This window comes from Mobula birostris, chromosome 10 (assembly GCF_030028105.1).
Source record: "Mobula birostris isolate sMobBir1 chromosome 10, sMobBir1.hap1, whole genome shotgun sequence".
NCBI lineage: Eukaryota > Metazoa > Chordata > Chondrichthyes > Myliobatiformes > Myliobatidae > Mobula > Mobula birostris.
The window spans coordinates 130,209,238-130,232,446 of NC_092379.1; the positions used below are offsets into that span (position 1 = coordinate 130,209,238).

Here is a 23,209-nt window from a genome sequence, read left to right on the forward strand (position 1 = left end):
ATATTGTTTCACTGTACACATTAAATAAATCAGGGGAGAAAACACACCCTTGTCTAATGCCTCTCTTGATTTTCGTAAACTGACTCACTTCTCCATCTATTCTTACCGCGGCAGTTTGTTCCCAGTACAGATTTCTGATTAGGTGGAGGTCTTTTGAATCTAGATCTAGAGTTTCCTGTAATATTTCAAATAACTTATTGTGCCTCACTTTATCAAATACTTTTGTGTAGTCGATAAAACAATCGCTTTGCACTTCAATAGCTCGTTCTGATAGTATCCTTAACATCAATATCGCGTTTCTTGTACCTTTGTCTTTCACAAAACCACATTGTTCTTTATCTGTTTCAGCTTGTATCTTACTTTTAGCCCTTGTCATCAAAATTCTTAGAAGTATCTTAGTAGTATGACTCATTAAACTTATGGTCCTATGTAGTTCACATTCTATTTCTCCAGGTTTCTTAAGAAGAGTGATAAACACTGATTTTTTTTTTCATCTCTTCTGGTATTATTCCAGTCTCATAAATGCCATTAATTAAATTAGTAAGTTTTTCAATTCCATAATCTTCAAGGGCGATAATTTGTTCTATTACTAATTCATCAGTACCTGCTCCCTTTCCTTTCTTCATCTTATTTATTGCATTACGAACTTCAGATTTTAAAATACTTGGACCTTCAATGTGCTTCTTAATTTCGGTTTTTTGCCTCGATCGTCTTCAAGCAATTCCTGAATATACTCAGTCCATCTGTTCATAATCTCATCTTTTTCCATGATAATGGTAACCATCCTTTGCTTTCAAACATCCACCTGAAGAACAAAGGAGCTTTTTACCTTATACTGTATATCTGGGGGGGGGAGAAAAACACTTCTGGTATCGTATTTGATATTTTTGGCTAGCTTACCTTCACATTTCATCCTTTCTCATGTTTTAGTTGTCTTCTATTGGTTATCTGTATTGATAACCTGGATTATTATGTAAAATTCAAGTTATGTATACAGCACTGTGCAGAAGTCTTGGGCACATTGGTATAGCTGGGGTGGCTTTTACACAGTACTGTAGTAATTTCATGTATTGCACTGTACTGCTACCACAAAAAAAACCAACAAATTTAATGACATTTTTGAGTGCTGATAAACCTGACTCTGATATGAGTCTCTATTGTGAACTGAGAGTGGGAAGGGGGCAGGGAGAGTGGAATCAATGTTGGGAAAAGGAGAAGGGAGGGAGTGGAAAGCACCAGAGAAGCCTTCTGTAATGATTAATAAACCAATTGTCTGGTATCAAATGGCCTTGCTTGATGTTTTAGGACTGGGTGCGTCTACTCCCGTGCTACTCCCTGCCTGTGCCACACCCCTTCCGCGGCACTCCACACTCGCCATTCCCAACATCCTTTGCTCCCTCCAGATTTGCAGACTTGCTCTCCACTCCATGTTGACAAATACAGTACTGTGCAAAGGTCTGAGGCACCCTTGCTATGTTTACGTGCCGAAGACCTTTGCACACTGCCCTGTGTGCGTAAGGCTTTCCTGAATAATCCAAGTAAATACATTAATAGGAAAATGGCTATAGTCCTTTAGTTTATCAGGTCAAAAACAGTCCAAATCCTAAATGGAAATTTTCTTAATATTTTACACTGGTAATATTTTGTTTTACAGATAATATTGAATATAAATGAGCAACATTATTTAAACCTGATGGTCAGCAATGCCTCCTGTGCGTCGGTCAAGGAGCGGCAGTCCAGACTCTTCGTTCATTCCTAAGAGAAGGCGACGCAGCAGCAGCAATGACAGCAGGTCCTGCAGCCCTCCAGTAAAAAGTAGCAGTCATCATTTGGGACTCAGGAAATCTCCATCAGTTGATCAGAAGCTGAGAAAATCCAGGTCAAGGTCGAGAGAAAGATCTAGCAAGCATGAAAATGGTGTACATCATTCAAGGTCAAGATCAAGAGATGGGAATTCTCGTTTCTATCATGGCCATTACAATAAGCTTTATATGGCACATTATGGAAAAGAGCAAGAAGATTTACTGCAACAAAGACATGACGCCTTTATTGCCAGGTCAGGCAAGTTATAAATATTTAATGCCGCAATGCGTAGATTTGCCTAGAAAATGTCATTAGTAGCCTTCTCTGTCCCCAAGGATGGTATCTTTATCTAAAAATAAAGACCCATTCTAAATCTCTCCTCCTAAGAGCTTCCTTTTACCATTTGTTCTTGAAAAGAATGAAAGATAACTTTAAAGGTGTAATTTAAAAGCAATACAAGGAGAGGGGGACCTGAGCATTCCTCACTTCTCAGAACGTGAAGTTGCTGACAAAGCCAGCATTCTTATCCTTCCTGAATTGTAGTTAAGTTGCTGGGTAATTGAGAATTAGTTGCCCTGGGCATAGAGTCATAAATGGTCAGGAAATTTCTCAAGCTACCATTGTAGAATTCAGATTCTTGCCTGTAGATTGCTATTCCAGACCTAGATGAGCAGCTTGTGTAGCCTATTCAGAGAGCTGATGGGGCATTCGTCATGTTTTGTCCAAAAACTGGTATTTGAAATGTTTGTTTTATTTAGAGATGCAGTGCGGAATAGGGTCTTCCGGTCCTTTAAGCTGCACCACCAGCAACTCCGACTTAACCTTAGCCTAATAAATGATCATTTATGATGACCAATTAACTTACTAATATGTCTTTGGACTATGGTGGGAAACAGGAGCACCTGGAAGAAGCTCACACTCCTTAGGGAAGATGTACCAACTCCTTACAGAGGATGCTGAAATTGCACTCCAAACTCCGACGCCCCAAACTGTAATAGCATCGTGCTAACCACTACAATACCATGGTGCAAAATGTAGAATTGGAGCAGCAGCCCGGATGTTTATCTTCAAGCCTCAGCAGTGAGGCTTAAGCTCAAAATCTATCCTGAGTGCAGCAATTAAGAAATTGGATTCCTTATTGAATCCTGGAAGTTTTATCAAACTTAAATAGAACACTAGTTCAGTCCCATGCACAGTCCGGTCTAATTCTGGAAACCTGAATTCTGCTTTAAAGAGAATAGGAAGGAATTTACTGACTAGCTGCACAGCATGGAATATTCCAGTGTGGGGAATTACCTAGGTAGACTGGAAATGGTCAGACCCTAAAAGTTGCGTCACAGGTAGATAAGGTCGTAAAGAGAGCTTTTGGTACATTGGCCTTTATTAATCAAAGTATTGAGTATAAGAGCTGGAATGTTATGATGAGGTTGTATAAGGCTTTGGAGAGGTCGAATCTGGAGTATTGTGTTCAGTTTTGGTCACCAAATTACAGGAAGGATATTAATAAGGTTGAAAGAGTGCAGAGGTGGTTTACAAGGATGTTGCTGGGACTTGAGAAACTCAGTTACAGAGAAAGGTTGAATAGGTTAGGACTTTATTCCCTGGAGCATAGAAGAATGAGGGGAGATTTGATAGAGGTATATAAAATTATGATGGGTATAGATAGAGTGAATGCAAGCAGGCTTTTTCCACTGAGGCAAGGGGAGAAAAAAACCAGAGGACATGGGTTAAGGGTGAGGGGGGAAAAGTTTAAAGGGAACATTAGAGGGGGGGGCTTCTTCACACAGAGAGTGGTGGGAGTATGGAATGAGCTGCCAGACGAGGTGGTAAATGCGGGTTCTCTTTTAACATTTTAGAATAAATTGGACAGATACATGGATGGGAGGTGTATGGAGGGATATGGTCCGTGTGCAGGTCAATGGGACTAGGCAGAAAATGGTTCAGCACAACCAAGAAGGGCCAAAAGGCCTGTTTCTGTGCTGTAGTTTTTCTATGGTTTCTATGGTTATTTCCCTTTGTGCAGATAAAGCTTAAAAGAGCCTTAACAGCGGTGTTTGAGATCATGAATTATTCAGATAGAAGGAATCCTTGATTGTCGAGAGTCAGTGATAGGAGCAGAGGACACTGGTTGAAATGATTCACAAGAGAGTGTGAATTGCTGCAAAGAATACTTCCACTGTATGAATAAATATGGTTTTGAATTTAATGACTGGACCATACAGATCCGGCAGGGAATTACATTGAAATAAATTGCAGGAATGTAGGGAAAGCATGGAGTGATGACAGGGAGGCTGTTGGTTTCATCGTTCACAAAGTTTTATACGGTGCTGTTGAAATATGTGAACAGTTACATTTGTACAGGTATTGCGTAGCTCGTTGCTTTTCATGCTGCTCCATAATCAGGTTCTCATGAAATGAACAAACTTCACCAATTTTAGATAATGCTAAGTACATGAAATTTAGCTTTTATTTGTCACATCTTCATCAAAACATACTGTCAGATCAGCGAGGATTGTGCTGAGAGCAGCTCGCAAGTGTTGCCATGCTCTTGGCACCAACACAGCATGTCCAGAACTTACTAACCCTATCACAACCTTGGAATGTGAGTGAAAACCCAGCGGTCATAGGGAGAAAATATAAATCCCCTACAGACGGCAACAGGATCGTATGAACCTGGATAGGGGATCGCTGGTGCTGTAAAGCGATTGCCCTAACCACTACGCTGTGTTGTCACCCCATTCTGGATAGAATAAATTATTTGACTGCCTCTGAAAGTGTGTGTCATTTCCCCCCCCCCCCCCACCCCAACTGGAATGTCTTTTTTATTGATGTTCATTTGTCAATTTGATTGTATTCCTTTGGTTTTCCATAAGACATAGGAGCTGAATTAAGCCATTTGACCCATTGAACCTGCTCCACCATTCCACTCCTCAGCCCCACTCTTCAGCCTTCTCCCCATAACCTTTGATACCCTGTGAATCAAGAACCTATCAAGCTCTGCCTTTAAATACACCCAACGACCTGGCCTCCACAGCTGCCTGTGATAATAAATTCCACAAATTCACCACCCTCTAGCTAAAGAAATTTCTCTGCATCTCTGTTTTAAATGGATATCCCTCTATCCTGAGGCTGTGCCCTCTTGTCCTAGTCTCCCCCACCATGGGAAACATCCTTTCCTCATCTACTCTGTAGATCTTTCAGCATTCAAGTTTTCAATGAGATTCCCCCCCCCCACCCATCTTTCTAAATTCCAGTGAGTACAAACCCAGAGCCATCAAACGTTCCTCGTATGATAACCTTTTCATTCATGGAATCATCTTTGTGAACCTCCTCTGAACCCTCTCCAATGCCAGCACATCTTTTAGATGAGGAGCCCAAAGTTTTCCCTATCACTGTTTTCCACAGTGATTGGCAGAAGAAAGCTGTTATCCTTCACTCTGACAGCAATGCTTCTGTCTTCAGTAGCCACTTATGGTTCCAACCCTTGTCTGGATGTGAATGCGGTAATCCGGGTCAGTTTTTTTCAAAAAACTATATCATCACATCCTGCTCTTGATGCAAATTTGGAAAGGATTTCTTCGAGTTAAGTTTCCTCTTTAACAGCCAATCAGAGTCTTATGCCTTTCAAACTCAATTTTTAAAGAAGATTAAGCAAATTGTAATTGTTGTTAATGCATCAAATAAACCATGTTACACATTTTGTTACATTGTTAATTCCCAGAATCCGAAATCAGGAACAAAGTTGTTTATAGGGACTTCACATAACCAGATAGATTTCCCTGAAAGTTACGGCTTGGATTGATTTCGCAAACACAAGGAAATCTGCAGATGCTGGAATTTCAAGCAACACACACAAAAAACGCTGGTGAATGCAGCAGGCCAGGCAGCATCTATAGGAAGAGGTACAGTCGGCCTTTCGGGCTGAGACCCTTTGTCAGGACTAACTGAAAGAAGAGATAGTAAGAGATTTGAAAGTGGGAGGGGGATTTGTCCCTTTCTGTAATTTCTTGCATTTTTTAAGAGCCCTTCCTATATTGACTCTGTTTCGTATATCTCAAAGTCTACTTTGTTCATTCTAGCAGATCACTGACCCTTTGAAATGGAAATAGCACTTCTTAACTTAAGTAAGCCACAGTACATTTTGACAGTTTTGTTTGGCTTCCTGCGATGTTGAACAACCTAGTCTATGTACCCCTGGCCCGTTCTGTTACTTGGATGCCTGGCCTGTACTACACCTGTACGTGTAGGTGCCAGTTTGCAACACGGTTCGCTTTCTCAGAGCTGTGTGTAAGTCAGGTGAACAGTGGATTGCAGAAATCCCTGTGAGTGGGGAAAAGTGGCTGGGAGCCAGCCTTGCTGAGTAAATAGAGTCATAGAGAGGTTTAGCACAGAAACAGGCCCTTCTGCTAATCTAGTCCATACTAAAACCATTAAAATTGCCTACTCCCATCAACCTGCACTGGGACCATACCCCTACTATCCATGTACCTATCCAGACATTGCTTAAGTGATGAAATCGAGCTCGCTGAACCACTTGTGCTGGCGGCTCATTCCCACTCTCATGACCCTCTGAGTGAAGAAGTTTCCCCTTGTGTTCCCCTTAAACTTTTCACCTTTCACCCTAACCCATGACCTCTGGTTGTAGTCCCACCCAACTTCAGTGGGAAAAGCCTGCTTGCATTTACCCTATCTATATCACTCATAAATCTGTTCACTGCACCCATCTCTGCTCTGCTCAGCACAGGACATAATTATTGCAGGTTAGGTGGGGTAGTGGGGAGAGAAGGCATGCCCCATTCCCAGTTGGCAGAAGATCCATGTTGCTCAGAGCAGCCAGCAAATTCATCCCCATCCAGCCCACTGGGCTCCCAAACACTCATTCATGTATATGGGATGTCCATAAGTTGGGTGCTTGTAACCTCGAGGAGCTGTATTGTGATACTTTCTCCTACTTTGTTAGCTTATCTACAACTTCAATGAAATTGGATACTAATGTTATTTTGTTTCCAAGTGTTCTGAACGTATTCATGCCTAGTATTCCAATCTAACTGCACTGCAAGAGATTCTGCAGATGCTGGAAATCTTGAGCAACACAAGATACTGAAGGAATTCAGCATGTCCTGCAGCCTCTATGGAGGGGAATAAACAGTCAATGTTCTGGGCGGAAACTCTTCATCAGGACTGGAAAGGAAGGGGCATGTTGCCAGAGTAGCTCCCCCCACCACCTTATTCTGCCATCTTCCCCTTTCCTTTCCAGTTGCAGTGAATGGTCTCAGCCTAAAACATTGACTGTTGATTCCTCTCCACAGGTGGCACCTGACCTGCTGAGTTCCTACAGCATCTTGTATGTGTTGCAAAGATTACTTTGGACTGGTTTCATGGTTGGCACAGACATTGTGGGAAGAAGAGCCTATTCCAGTATTGTACAATGACCTATATTTACATATTTAATTACAACCATATTTACCTCTAGCTGCAAAGTAAGATATTCTGCAGACGCTGGAAACCTTGAATAATACACAAAGTGCTGCAGGAACTTAGTATGTCCAGCAGCTAAGGAGGGGAATAAACAGCCAATGTTTCAGACCGACACCCTACATCAGGACTGGAAAGAAAGGGAGAACAAGACGATAAGAAGGTGGGGTGGGAAAGGAGTATGAGCTGGCAGTCGATAGTGAGACCATGTGAGGAGGGAGGGGGGTGAGAAACTAGGAGGTGTCAGTTGAAAGAGATAAGGGGCTGAAGAAGTAGGAATCTAATAGGAGAGGAGAATTGACCATGGAGGGAAGAGGGACACCAGAGAGTGGTGATGGGCAAGTGAGGAAAAGAGAAGGGAACCAGAATGGAGAATAGAAAGAGAGAAGTAGACGGGGGAGTAATTAGCAGAAGTTAGTAGAATCGATATTGACACCATCAGGTTGGAGCCTACCCAGACAGAATGAAGGGTTGCTCTTCCAGCCTGTGTATGGCCTCAATATGGCAGTGATCACTTGCTTAATTTGCACTCCTATACAATAGAATACGCTTTGGTTTATTAACTAGCCAGAATTATCATATCAGGGCAGATCTTTCTAGAATACCTTTAACAAAAGAAAACTAGTTGGAAAGCTAGTTTCTCTTTTCTAAATCAAGTAAATTAAAATGTGACAAGTGAACTCCAGTGTCAAATATGAAAGGAAACAATAGCAAAATTTAGGAGGTATTCAGACGCTTGAACAGGTAGGGAATGGAGAGATAGAAACTACATTTAGGCGGATGGGGTAGTTTAAAATGGCACAGACATCGCGGGCTGAGGGGCCTGATCTTGTGCTGGAGTTCTGCTTAATGAGAAAGAAACAAGAATATTGCTGATACAAAAGAGACATTTAAGAGGCTCTTAGATATACACATGGATATAAAAATAATAAAGGTTATGGGCTGCATAGGAAAGAAGATTAAAAGATTAGTTTTACACATACATACAGTGAACTGTACCATTTGCGTCACTGACCAACACAGCCCAAGGATGTGTTGGGGATAGCATGTAAGTGTCGCCACACTTCCAGTGCCAGAATCGTAACTCATATATCTTTGGAATGTGGGAGAAAAGTGCAGCACCTGGAGGAAACCCATACTGTGATGGGAGAATGTACAGAATCCTTACAGGTAGCTGCAGGAATTGTGCCGGGTCACTGGCGCTTACATGAATTGCTCTGCTACGTGACCATTTAAATAGGTCAGCACAACATCATGGGCCAGAGGCCCCATACTATGCTGTACTGTTCTATGTTCTGATATGTGACTTCCATTTGAATATTCTTGATAGTCTATACCGTATGTTCTGAATGAGTCTCATCAACTATTCTTTCACACACAGCTTATTCAGGAGACATGCTGCTCTTTTTACTCCCAACTTTAACGCTTTCTATTTCTCTATTTATATTTTTTCTTTTGTAGTCCTGCTTTTTCTTTGATGACGAACAACAGGACTGTACCAAACAATGTAATGGGAGTTCTGGATCCTCCCAGCTCATCTCAGATGTTTTCTTAATTGCCAGGTTTGAATAGAGTAGCATGGCTGGGTAAAATAAAACAGCTTACAAAGCACAAACTCTTGACACGATGTGCAACAAAATTTCAATAATCCACCATCTGATTGTTTGGAAGTCATGAGAATTTTGCACCTGGCTCCATTATACACATCTGAGCCTCATTTCCCAGGATCCATTGAAACGTACTGGTCTATGGAGAACTTATTATCCTGCTGTTTAACATGCAGAGAAAGTGAACGAAAAGTGTATTAGTGTGCATGAACTCATCGAAGTTCCAAGCATGTTCGATGAAGAGTGGTACTATATGTACAATTTACCTGGATGATTGGAGACTTACCTGCGTGACTTCCTCTAATTACCCCTATAACCAGTGCAAAAATACACTCTATTTGAAAACAATTCAGGAAGACTTGGCACATTATCTGTGGTAGCTTTCATATTCATCAGTTCTCAGGGTTATGCCTGAATTGTAGCTTGATTTATTGGAATAAATAAGTTCAAATTCTTGATATTCATTAGCAACAAACGATTCTAAAAATGTTACCAAACGATTGTTTTGTGAATGTTTCTTTCAGGCGTCTAAAGGAACGAGAAAGAATTGGAGAACTTGGTGCACCAGAAATTTGGGGACTGTCTCCAAAATTCCCAGAACCAGAGTAAGTCTTTTGCCAATTCAACCAGTTTAAATTACACGTATGCTTATAGTTTGTAGATTGATTGTTCATTTGTCATCTTCATTTTGGTGTAATTAAATTAATAAATGTGACTCTTTACTGAAACCTGACCAAAAATAGTCAGTTCAAAAGTAATAGAATTCCACTAATGCTTATTAAGCAATATCCCTGTTCTACTATAAACAAAAAAGATCAATAAATCGCCTAACAGGTAAGGTGAATTCTGTGGCAAAAGAAGCGAGCATTAATATTTCAGGTTAATGGTCTTTCAGAGCCCATTTCTAATGGAAGGTAATTGACCAGAAGTGTTAACTATTTCTCTCTCCACAGATGCTGCCTGAACATCTGAGTTTTTCTAACATTTTATGTTCTTGGTTCAGATTTCCAGCAGCTGTGGTACTTTGCTTTTGAATTCTATTTGTGTTCATTCTGATAGCAGTATGGAATTTGTGCATTATTTAAATTCCTATGTGAATAAATGTGCCCTATGTTAATTGAAATTCTAGCATTAGAACTTTGCTTTTGTTTTAGCTCAGATGAGCATACTCCAGTTGAGGGGGAGCAAGGCGAGAAGAGCAGCAGTTCAGATTCCAGTGCAGAAGGTAACTGTTCATAACATTATACTGTATTTCCAGGAAATCAACAGGTTGGCCTTGTGATGAGTACTAGAAATTGACAGATAATTCTGAAACTTTCATTTCAGTTGAATCATATCTGGCTCTTGGCAAACTGTTTGCTGACAGTGTTTCTAATGAACAGAAATGTTTCAAAACTAGGATCACAGTGCAGCCTAATTCTTGATATTACTTTTCATTTTCCAGGAATATATGTCAACATGTTTGGATGCATCAGTATAGCTTTACATCCCAATCCTACAGGAGCAGACACTATCTCAGTTCATGCTGTAAGCTCCATAGTAACTTTTAACTTCATACCAATAATTGTTTTAAGTACTGATATTTCTAGCTCCTGCTTCCCTTTCTATCAAGCTGTTATTCTCCAGATGATACAATGTAGTAGTTACGCCATTTAATTAAGTTGTACCTGGAATGAGCTTGTTTTATTTTATAGTTATTTAAAAGTACGTACCATGTAGCCGATCAAAGATACTTTTTTCTTTTGTACTGTATGTGGAAATAAGATGGGAAATAACATGAGAAAACTGCTTTGTGAGTGACAAATATTTTACAAAGTGTCTTGAGCAATGATAACAGATTTTTTTTGATAGAAGTTGAAAATGCTGGGCTGACTCAGCAGGTCAAGATGGGACCGAGGGGGAAAACAAGTTAATATTAAACGCGAGATTCTACACACACCCACAACTCCCACATCCCACCCCACACCCATGCTGGATGATCTCAGCGGGTCAGACAGTGGCTAAGGAAGGGAATAAATACTCAAAGTTTCAGGCTAAGATCCTTCATCAGGACTGAAACGTTGACTGCTTACTCCCCTCCATAGAAACGAGTTAATGTTTGAGTTTAGTGGTCCTTCATCTGTGCTAGGTATTCTCAGTGTTACTGTTTTTTTTTGAAGATTTCCAGCATCTTTATTTTGTTTTTTTCTGATCTCTTCATGTATCCAAATCAATCAAGGACATGACAACAAACTTTATAATATGTAAAGTTGGCCCCTATTATTTTTATAAATAAGACTTTTTTTTAGAGAATTTAAATCTATCAAGGTGTCACTGAACTTTGGACATGTCTTTGTTGAGTGGATTTTAAATATTATTTGATATTTAAATCTGTTTAATTTGAGATATCATGAGACATAGGAGCAGAATTAGATCATTTGGCCCATTGATCATGGCTGATCCTTTCTCTCCCTCCTCAGCCCCACTCCTCCCTTCTTCCCATAGTCTTTGATGTCATGGCCATTCAAGAACCACCTTAAATACACCCAACAACCTGGCCTTCTCAGCTGTCTATGGTAACAAATTTCACAAATTCACCATCCTTTGGCTAAAGAAATTTCTCTGTATCTCTGTTTTAAATGGCCTCTTCCCTATCCTAAGGCTGTGCCCTCTTGTCTTAGACTCCCCACCATGGGAAACATCCTTTCCACATCTACTCTGTCTAGGCCTTGCAACATTAGAAAAGTTTCATTGATATTCACTACCCCCCATCCTTCTAAATTCCAGCAAGTACAGACACAGAGCCATCAAACATATGATAACCCTTTCATTTGCAGAATCATCCTTGTGAACCTCCTCTGAACCCTCTCCAATGCCAGGCACATCTTTTCTTAGATGAGAAGCCCAAAACTTTTCACAGTACTCAAGGTGAGGCCTCGCCAGTGCCTTATAAAGCCTCAGCATCACATCCCTACTCTTTTATTCTAGACCTCTTGAAATGAATGTTAACATTGCATTTGCCTTCCTTACCACTGACTAAACCTGCAAGTTTATCTTTAGGGTGTTCTGCACAAGGACTCCCAACTCCCTTTGCATCTCAGATTATCGGTTTTTCTCCCACTTAGAAAATAGTCTACACATTTATTTTTTCTACCAAAGTGCATGACCATGCATTTTCCAACATTGTATTTCATTTGTCATTTTTTGCCCATTCTCCTAATCTGTCTAAGTCCTTCTGCTGCCTTTCTGTTTCTTAAACACTATCTGCCCCTCCACCAGTCTTCGTATCATCTGGAAATTTGACAACAAAGCCATCTATTCTGTCATCTAAATCATTGATTTACAGCGTAAAAAGAAGCTGTCCCAACACTGACCCCTGCAGAACACCACTAGTCACTGGTAGCCAATCAGAAAAGGATCCTTTTATTCCCACTCGCTGATTGGTAGGAGGCAGCCAGTGCTCTAACCATACTATAAATTTTTTGTAATACTGTGTGCTATTAACTTAGTAAGCAGGCTCATGTGTGGGAGCTTATCAAAGGCCTTCTGAAAGTCCAAATATAAAACATCCACTGCATTCCCTTTATCTATCCTACTTGTAATCTCCTCAAAGGATTCCAACAGGTTCATCAGGATTTTTCTGTAAGGAAACCATGCTGACTTTGTCCAATCTTGTCCTGTGTCACCAAGCACTCCATAACCTCATCCTTGACAGCTGACTCCCAACATCTTCCCAACCACTGATGTCAGGCTAACTGTTCTATAATTTCCTTTCTGCTGCCTCCCTCCTTTCTTAGAGTGGAGTGACATTTGCAATTTTCCAGTACTCCGGAACCATGCCAGAGTCCAATGATTCTTGAAAGGTCATTACTAATCCCTCCAGAATCTCTATCATTACCTCTTTCAGAACCCTAGGGTGTAGTTCATCCAGTCTGGGTGATTTATGTGCCCTTGGGTCTTTCAGCTGCTTGAGCACCTTCTCCCTTGTAATAGTAACTGCACTCATAAGAACATAAGAAGTAGGAGCAGGAGTGGTCCATCTGGCCTGTGTCGAGCCTGCTCTGCCATTCAATAAGATCATGGCTGATCTGGTCATGGACTCAGCTCCACCTGCCTGCCTTTTCCCCATAATCCTTAATTCCCCTCCTCAGCAAGAATCTATCCAACCTTATCTTAAATATATTTACTGAGATAGCCTCCATTGCTTCATTGGGCAGAGAATTACACAGTTTCACCACTCTCTGAGAAAAGCAGTTCCTCCTCATCTCCGTCCTAAATCTACTCCCCCGAATCTTGAGGCTATGTCCCCTAGTTCTAGTCTCACCTACCAGTGGAAACAACTTTACTGCCTCTATCTTATCTATCCCTTTCATAATTTTATATGTTTCTATAAGTTCTCCTCTCATTCTTCTAAATTCCAGCGAGTACAGTCCCAGGCAACTCAATCTCTCCTCATAGTCTAACCCTCTCATCTCTGGAATCAACCTGGTGAACCTCCTCTGCACCACCGCCGAAGCCAGTATCCTTCCTGAAGTAAGGAGACCAGAACTTCACGCTGTCTCCAGGTGCGGCCTCACCAGTACCCTGTACAGTTGCAGCATAACCTCCCTGCTCTTAAATTCAATCCTTCTAGCAATAAAGGCCAACATTCCATTTGCCTTGATAGCCTGCTGCACCTGCAAACCAAACTTTCATGATTCATGCACAAGCACTCCCAAATCCCTCAGCAAGGCAGCATGCTGCAACTTTTTAACTATTTAAATAATAATATGCTCTTTCATGGTGGATGACCTTGCATTTACCAACATTGTGCTCCAAATGCCAAACCCTTGCTCACTTAAATCTATCTATATCTCTCTGAAAACTCTCCACATCTTCTGCACAATTTGCTTTTCCACTCAATTTAGTATCATCAGCAAACTTAGATACACTATACTTGGTCCCCCCTTCCAGATCGTTAATGTATGTCGTGAACAGTTGCGGGCCCAGCACCAACCTCTGTGGCATACCGCTCACCACTGATTGCATCCCAACTCTCTGGTTTCCATTAGTTAACCAATCCTCTATCCATGCTAATACATCACTCCCAACTCTACGCATCCTTATCTTATGGATGTCTTTTATGCGGCACCTTATTGAACGCCTTCTGGGAATCCAACTTGGTAACTTCCATCTGTTCCCGTCTATCCACTGCACTCATTATATCCTCAAAGAACGCCAGTAAGTTTGTCAGACAGGACCTGCCTTTGCTGAATCCACGTTGCATCTGCCTGGTGGATCCATTTCTTTCCAGATGCCTCGCTATTTCTTCTTTAATGATAACTTCAAGCATTTTCTCAACTATAGATGTTGAACTAAGTGGTCTGTAGTTACCTGCCTTTTGCCTACATCCTTTTTTGAACAGTGGCGTGACATTTGCTGTCATTCAGTCTGCTAAGACCTGCCCAGAGGCCAAAGAATTTTCATAAATTATCACCAAAGCCTCTATTACAACTTCTGCCATTTCCTTCAGTGCCCTGGGATGCATTCCATCAGGTCCACAAGTTTGTTCAGCACCACACACAAAATGCTGGTGGAACGCAGCAGGCCAGGCAGCATCTATAGGAAGAAGTACAGTCGAAGTTTCAGGCCAAGACCCTTAGTCCTGATGAAGTTTGATGCCTTCTTTTGTTTCCATAGTTATCTAAGGCTGGCTCTCCCCACCCGTAGCGTCCTTGCTTTTAACTGGAATATACTTCTGTTGAGCACTGTGAAAAATCTCTTGGAAAGTCTTCCACTGTTCCTCAACTGTCCTACCATATAGCCTGTGTTCCCAGTCTACACTACCCAAATCCTCCCTTGTCTCATTGTAGTCTCCATTGTTTTGGCATAATTCACCAGTGTTAGATCAAACTATTGCACCCTCCATTTGTATAAGAAACTTAGTCATATTGTGATCACTCTTTCCAAGAGGATCCTTAACTACAAGATCATTAATTGTACCTGCCTCATTGCACAGGACCAGATCTAAGATAGCACATTCCCTTGTAGGTTCAGTAACATGCTGTTCAAGAAAGCCATCATGGAAGCATTCTATGAAGTCCTCTTCAAGACTGCCTCAACCAACTTGATTTACCCATCTATGTGCAAGTTAAAGTCTGCTGTTCCATCCTTACAAGCCTCAAATATTTCTGGTTATTGCCTGTGCCACTGTAACTTTATTATTTGGTAGCCGATAGACAACACCCACCAGTGGTTTTACCCTTTACTATTCCTAATCTCTACCCAGATGAACATTCTGTTCCTTAGATCTTATATCGTCTCTCACTATCATTCTGACCTCATCTTTAATTAAGAGCACTACCCCACTTCCCTTTCCTTCCTGCCTATCCTTCCATATTACCTGATATCCTTGGATATTTAATTCCCAATCCTCTCCACCCTGCAACCACTTCTCTGTAATGGCCACTAAATCATACCCCTTTGTACTGATTTGTGCCACAAGTTCACTGACCTTGTTTCGAGTACTATAGGCATACAAATAAAGTGCCCTTACATTAATTGTGCTTTTAAGATCTTGTAATCTTTTACTGTTTTGCACTTGACCTTCCTTCGCTCCACTCTTATTTTTCTCTTTTTTATCTTTTGCTTTTTCTTTATCTTTATCCACACTTTTCTTGTTTACTTTATCCATACTTCTCCAATCTTTTGCACCCACCCCCCTACTATCTAGTTTAAAGTCCAATCCACAGCCCTAATTATGCGATTTGCTAGGATCCAGGTCCCATCGCGGTTTAGGTGGAGCCCGTCGCATTGGTACAGCTCCCTCCTTCCCCAATACTGGTGCCAATTTCCCAAGAATTCAAACCCACTTCTCCCACACCAGTCCTTGAGCCACACATTTAACTCTCTAATCTTCTTGACCCTCTGCCAATTTGCACGTGGCTTGGGTACTAATCCAGAGATTACCACCTTTTTGGTTCTGCTTTTTCATTTAGTCCCTAGTTGCTCAAATTGCCTCAGCATAACCTCTTTCCTTGTCGTTAGTACCCACATGGACCAGGACAACTGGATCTTTCCCCTCCCACTGCAAATTCCTCTGAAGGTTTCAAAGGTACATTTAATGTCAGAGGAATGTATACAATGTACATCCTGAAATTCTTTTTCTTTGCAACCATCCACAAAAGAGTGGAGTGCCCCAAAGAATGAATGACAGTTAAATGTTAGAACCCCCAAAGCCGGTATATAACTGCCATAACAACCCATTTACCCTTGCAGTTTCTTAACTCAGTCCATAAGGATTCAACATAGTCTGATCTTATGTCACATTTTTCTACTGATTTGACACCATTCTTTACCAGCAGAGCCACACCACCCCCTCTGCCTACCCTCCTTTCCCTCCGATACAGTGTGTAACCTTGGACATTCAGCTCCCAACTACAACCATCTTTCAGCCACGATTCATTGATGGCCACAGTGTCATACCTGACAATCTGTAAAAGTGCAACAAGATCATCTACCTTATTTCTTATATTCCGTGCATTGAGATGTAACACTTTTGAGTGCTGTATTTGCTACCCTTTTTGATTCTGCATCCCTAATGCACTGATACTCACCTTACTGGCTGCAATTTTGTCCTATCATCTGCCTGCCCTTCCTGACAGTCTGACTGCATGCTATCTTTGCTCTTTTTTTTTTAACCATCCGTCCTCTCCTGAGTCCCTTCAATTGGGTTCCCATCCTCCTGCCGAATTAGTTTAAACCTGCCCCAAAAGCTCTAACAAACCTGCCCGCAAGAATATTGGTCCCCCTTAGGTTCAGGTGTAACCCGTCCCTTTTGTACAGGTCATACCTCCCCCAGAAGAGGCCCCAACAATCCAAGAACATGAGGCTTGCCCCCTGCACCAGCTTCTCAGTCACACATTTATTTGCCATATCATCCTGTTTCTACCCTCACTGGCTCGTAGCACAGGTAGCAATCCAGGAATTACTACCCTGGAGGTCCTGCTTCTCAGCTTTCTGACTAGCTCTCTAAATTCTCTCTTCAGCACCCCTTTGCTTTTCCTTCCTCTGACATTGGTACCAATATGTTGCAAGACATCTGGCTGCACCCTCTCCTCCTCCAAAATGTTGTGGACCCGATCTGAGACATCCCTGACCCTGGCACCTGGGAGGCAGCATACCATCCGGGTGTCCCATCACGTCCACAGAATCTCCTGTCTGGTCCTCTGACTATTGAGTCCCCCATCACTACCGTTCCCCTTTTCTCCCTCGGACCCATAACCTGGTCTCTGTGGCATTCCCCTGCAATAGTATACGAAATTGTATATTGATTCTTGAGGGGAATGGTTATAGGGGTGCTCTGCACTAACTGCCTATTCACCATCCCCTACCTTCTCCTGACAGTCACCCACCTCCTGCAACTGAGGGGTGACTACTTCCCTGCAACTCTGATTGATGATCTCCTCTCTCTCCCATACATGCTGAAGGTCATTCAGCTGCTGCTCCAGATCCCTAACACGCTCTTCAAGAAGCTGCAGTTCTGGGTCTCCCAGGACTCCAACATCTAGCATGAAGAACACACAATGGTCATTTAAACTACACTAAGTACCCCTTAAGTACACAGTAAGAAAAAAGGGAAACTTAACAGAAACTTACCCAGAGCCGAAGCCTCCTTTGAGCCACTGCACTCTCCTCCCAACGATGCCCACTCCAACAATGATCGGTCTGCTTGTCCCCTCTGTACTTCTATTTACCCCTCTCTGCACTGCTCCCGTCGCTGATTGGGACACCGGAATGATACCGAATGCACGCAAAGTTATCCTTTTAAAGGAGCGCCCACGACTTGCGAGAAACCGCCTCTCTGCATTGCTCCTGCCACTGATTGGGACGCTGGAATGAAACCAATGCCCACGAAGCTCTCTTTTTAAACATGCGCCGCTGACCTGTGAGAGATCCCTTCTCTGAGTAGCTCCCCCCCGCTAATTGGGACGCTGGAATATCAGTTCGTTAATATTTCAAACTATATATAAAAATAGATTTTTGCCACAATCTAGTTTTTCTTGCTAATGTCCCAGCCAAGAAGTATCAAGTCCTTGCTAGGATACAGTTCTTTAATTTCTGAAGCAACACAGAAAATGCTGGAGGAACTCAGCAGCCCAGACAGCATCTATGGACAAGGGTAAATAGTCGACATTTCGGGCCGAGCCCCTTCGTAGGACTGGAAAGGAAGGGGGAAGAAGTCAGAATAGGAAGGTGGCAGGAGGGGAGGAAGAAGTATCGGGTGGCAGGTAATTGGTGAAATCGGGAGAGGGGGTAGGGGTGAAGTAAAGAGCTGGGAAGTTGATGGATGAGGTGCAGGCTGAAGAAAGGGGAATCTTGATAGGAGAGGATGGAGGAGCATGGAAGAAAGGGAAGAGGGGAGAAGCACCAGAGGGAGGTGATGGGCAGGTAAGAAGAGAAGATGGGTGGAAGAAACACAAATGGGGAATAGTGGTTTAATTGAATGTCACTTCTGGCAGTTTTAATGGTGAGAGCCCGCTGTATGATCATAGCTTGGCTAAGCTTGGTTTTGCCCTCCTATTATATCTACATCCAATAGGATAGTGTTTCTGGAGTGGAAACACAGATTTCTTACTCCCTAACTTAACAACAATGATGCTTCTACCACATGCATGACTAAAATCAACTAATGCAGGATGAGAAATCATATTTTGGTTAATCTGCTCACTCAGTAAACCCAACGAGAAATCAGGGAACCCATGTTCATTATAATCAACATACAGTCGGCCCTCCTTATCTGCGGATTCAACCAACCATGGATTGAAAAAAAAATTCCAGAAAGTTCCAAAAAGCAAACTTGAATTTTTCACGCACTGAGCACTACACTGAATCCACGCAAATGAAGTGATGTGTAGGTATACCCTGCTGTAGCCTCCCGCCATTTCACAGATCCTCAGTCTCTCTCCAGCACTTGTTGTTTGAGCGTCATTCGCCTCGCGTCTCGTTCGTTTGCTACTTGGGTTGTGAGCGAGAGGAAGGAGTTTAAGGCTAGTAAGGGATGGCTGGCTAGCTAGCTATGTAAAGCACTATAGCCTCAAGAACTTAACAATCACGGGAGAATCAGCATCAGCTGATGCCAAGGCAGCATCAATGTTCCCAGAAGATCTATGATGGTTGTGTCTGCACTGAACATGTACAGACTTTTTTTCTTGTCATTATTCCCTAAACAATACAGTATAACAACTATTTACATAGCATTGACATTGTATTAGGTATTATAAGTAATCTAGAGATGATTTAAAATATACGGGAGAATGTGAGTAGGTTATATGCAAATACTACGCCATTTTATATAAGGGACTTGAGCATCCGCGGATTTTGGTATCCACAGGGGGGTCTTGGAACCAATCCCCCGCAGATACTGAGAGACAACTGAATACCATTATTAAAAAGAATTCATTATTTTTTGTATGGAACAAGGCATATTTAGTATGTGTACATTGGATATAAATCCTCTAATATCTCCTGCAGAGGACAAAAAGAAGAAAAAGAAAAAGAAGAAGAATAAAAAGAAGAAATCAAAAAAGAAAAAGCATAAACATTCGGAAGAAAGTGAATCAGATTCTGACAGCGGAAGTGACCTAACTGGTAAGATATTAGCATTGAACTAGTCCCTCTCATTTATGTGCATGCACCTATTCACACACTGCTCTGTGTTCTGGGTGTACAGATGCAGGAAAGAAACAGGAATATAGAAGCAAAAGGAAAGAAACAGGCTGCAGAGAGTGAATGGTGTGGGATGGAATGTACTTTGCAATTAGTGCACTTGGGGTAGAATTGGTGGTTTGATGACCTGTAGAGAGTAGTGACCTCAGCCCATCCATTGACTCTGTCCACCCTTCCCATTGCTTCAGAAGAGCAGCTAGAATAGTAAAGAACCCCTCCGACCCTAGACATTTGCCACTCCTCGTACCACTTCTTTAAATGTTCAAGATCCTTTTGTAACCTATCATGACCGTCTTCATATCAGCGATTGTAGAAGGCTTTGCTTAAGTCCATACAGATGACATCCACTGCCCTATCCTCATCTTCCTTTGAGGTTACCTCTTCAGAAAATTCTAAAAGGCTCATCAAGTGGGATTTCACATCCACAAAGCTATGCTGACTCCTCCTTATCAGATTCTGCCTGTTCAAATGTTGACAGGTTCTCTCCCTTCCAGTAACTCCATGCCCTTCATGCTGTTGAATAGAAAAGCGTACAAAAAGTAGTCCATCACAGGTAAAGCCCTCCCTACCACTGAGCACATCTTCAAGGAGTACTGTCGCAGAAAAACGGCATCCATCATCAAGGACCCCCACCATCCAGGGCATGCTCTCTTCTTGCTTTTTGCCATCAGGAAGAAGGTACTGGAGCCTCAGGACTCACACCACCAGGTTCAGGTACAGTTATTACCCCTCAACCATCAGGCTCTTGAACCAGAGGGGTTAACTTCACTCACGCCACACTGATCTTATTCTGCAACCTATGGACTCACTTTCAAGGACTCTACAACTTACGTTCCTGATATTTATTTAAAAGTTGCTGGTGAATGCAGCAGGCCAGGCAGCATCTCTAGGAAGAGGTGCAGTCGACGTTTCAGGCTGAGACGTCGACTGCACCTCTTCCTAGAGATGCTGCCTGGCCTGCTGCGTTCACCAGCAACTTTTATGTGTGTTGCTTGAATTTCCAGCATCTGCAGAATTCCTGTTGTTTCTGATATTTATTTGTTTGTTTACTATTATTTTTCTGGGTTTTTTTCTCTTTGTTATTTGCACAGTTTGTTGTCTTTAACTCTGCTTGTTTGTCTTCATGTGAGATTTTTCTTTGATTCTATTGTGTTTCTTCGTATTTACTGTTGACACCCACAAGACAATGAATCTCAGGATAGTATATGTGATATATATGTACTTTGATAATAAATTTACTTTGATGTCATGCTGTCTGGACTGTAGTTCCCTGGCTTGTCCTTGCTGTCCTCCTTAAAGAACAGAAAAGCTAACCACCTTGAAGATGATCAAAAAGAAATGGATGAGTTTTAACGAGTATCTCAAGGAAGATAAGGTAGTGAGGTGAAGAGTTAGAATTTCCAGTCATGGAAGCTGAAGGCATAGTCACTAGTATTCAAGCAATTAAATTAGCAAGATGCTAGGATTAGAGAAAGAATATCATGAAGAAAATTTTAAAATATATTTTTAAGTTGAAGTATAGTTTGGTTGGGGTCCTATGTTTCTCAGCTAGTGTTTAATGTTTGACTGGGATTTGATCTGAGTTACAATACCAGCTTTGGCGTTTTGGGAGGTCTCAAATTCACACTCTCTTTAAAGTCCACCAGATTCACTGCTATGTAACATGTCATTTTTAAATCAAGTGTGTTTGTGTATGTCACCTTGGCTGAACAGCAGAGCACTTTTAGTAATTGGCAACTACACTGCTCCAAAGAGCACTGTATGAAGTAATTCTTGCCCTATGCCATTAGGTTCTACAATGAGTCAACCTATAGCTGGGGAAGTGATGCCCCCCTCCTGTTAGACTGTTTGTAGTCACTTATTTTTTATGCTTTCTATTTCTCTTCTAATATTCATATCTGTGCACTTGTTATGCTACTGTGACATTGCTAATTTCCTTTGGGATCAATAAAGTATCTTTCTATCTATCTATTAATAAGAGTAACATCCAAGAGTCCAAAAATTGCAACCAGTGTCCCAAGCTTGCCAGATTATCCAAGTTTTACTGTGTTGTGGCAGCCCGCACACGTGGGACTCGAACTGCCATCGGGAGCCGTGGGCAGACACACAGTAGCGAGTTTGGAACTACCCACTCGAGGCGGACCTTCCGAGGACAGTCTGACGTCACGTCCGCCCCGTGGGTCTTAGGGGCCCATGGGAGGGGAGATTTAAGCACGCGATTTTGAATCAGTAAAGGCATTCTGAGTTCAGCTCTCTCTGCCTCCCTGTGTTTCTTTAGTAGCGTGTTTGCGCGCGACTACATTCACGACTACAGTGTATTAATTACGAAATGTATTTCTTGTGTTTTTGTAAATAAAGATAAAAAGAAAAAGAAGAAGAAGAAGAAATCCCATAAAAAGTAAGGCACTTTGTATCTGGGTCTAGCTTTTATCTGGTTAACCTAATGCAAATTAATATTTTTAACAACTATTTTAATTGTTAGGGAGTCTTAGAGCGTTACAGCACTGACAGTAGTGCGATCACTTGAGTCAAGTACAATGTTCTCCAGAGGGGTTGTCTATTGTTATGTCCTCGGGTGGCTGTAGAGGCCAACCTGGGATTCGCATATTCTGTTGCAGTGTCGGCAAGAATAAGTGATGGTGATGGTTAGTGTTTGGGTCTATTGGTGGTTCAGTCCCTCTTGAACAGATTTCCTCCACGTGCATCTGCTGAGTGTAAATGTTTTCCCAGTTTTTAGATCTGATGTTGAATTTCCTCAGGCTGATGTTGATATCCCCCCCCCCCACTTTCTTTCTCCCTAGGCCTCCTGTCCCATGATCCTCTTATATCCCTTTTCCCAATCAACTGTCCAGCTCTTGGCTCCATCTCTCCCCCTCCTGTCTTCTCCTATCATTTCGGATCTCCCCCTCCCCTTCCCACTTTCAAATCTCTTACTAGCTCTTCTTTCAGTTAGTCCTGACGAAGGGTCTCGGCCCGAAACGTCGACTGTACCTCTTCCTAGAGATGCTGCCTGGCCTACTGCATTCACCAGCAACTTTTATGTGTGTTGCTTGAAATTCCAGCATCTGCAGATTTCCTCGTGTTGATGTTACCTTTGAAGTGTTTCATTTGCCCACCAGGGTCTGGAAGACCTGTCACTGACTGCATGGATACAAGTTCTTCGACCCAGTGAGTCTAAGTTGACCGTGGTGCTCATGTAGCTTGTCTGAATTTCCTGCATTTGGCTTGTATCCCTCTAAGGTCTGTCACTCCATGTGCCTGTCTGAGTGCTTCTGATACTGTTGGTTCATACTTCCCACAGTGTTTCCTTTCAGTCACTGGACAGATTGAAGTCAAAACAGGAAGGGACAAGATTGTGGAAGGAATTTAAAACTTGTAAAAACTGATGAAATTGAATCAATGAAAAATAAGTTTAACTCCAGTTTCTCACTCAGTGTGAATTAGGCTTTAGTTGTAAATCTTTAGAGCTCCAATGCTACATTTTTGGACAGATCAACAATTTGAATTTTTATTTTATTAAGAACCATGATTTATATACAGTGGATTCTGGTTAATTGGGACACATCAGGACCAGCACATTTTGGCGCAATTAACCAGCTGTCCCAATTAACTACAGTTTTATGAAAATAGTTAAACAT

General features: G+C 41.9%; 1 protein-coding gene across 2 annotated transcripts in view; it reads left to right on the forward strand.

Moving 5' to 3' along the window:
• nkap (NFKB activating protein) overlaps window positions 1-23,209 on the forward strand; it is a 38,639-nt gene that overhangs the window by 4,561 nt on the left and 10,869 nt on the right. The window contains exons 2-6 of one of the 2 annotated variants that reach the window (XM_072270975.1): window positions 1,655-2,056; window positions 9,410-9,490; window positions 10,040-10,110; window positions 19,377-19,493; window positions 21,924-21,969. In XM_072270975.1, coding sequence (XP_072127076.1) covers window positions 1,704-2,056; window positions 9,410-9,490; window positions 10,040-10,110; window positions 19,377-19,493; window positions 21,924-21,969 — 668 coding nt within the window. In that variant the 5' untranslated portion in view covers window positions 1,655-1,703. The remainder of the gene's footprint in view (window positions 1-1,654; window positions 2,057-9,409; window positions 9,491-10,039; window positions 10,111-19,376; window positions 19,494-21,923; window positions 21,970-23,209) is intronic. The other variant, XM_072270976.1, reaches the window with a different exon arrangement.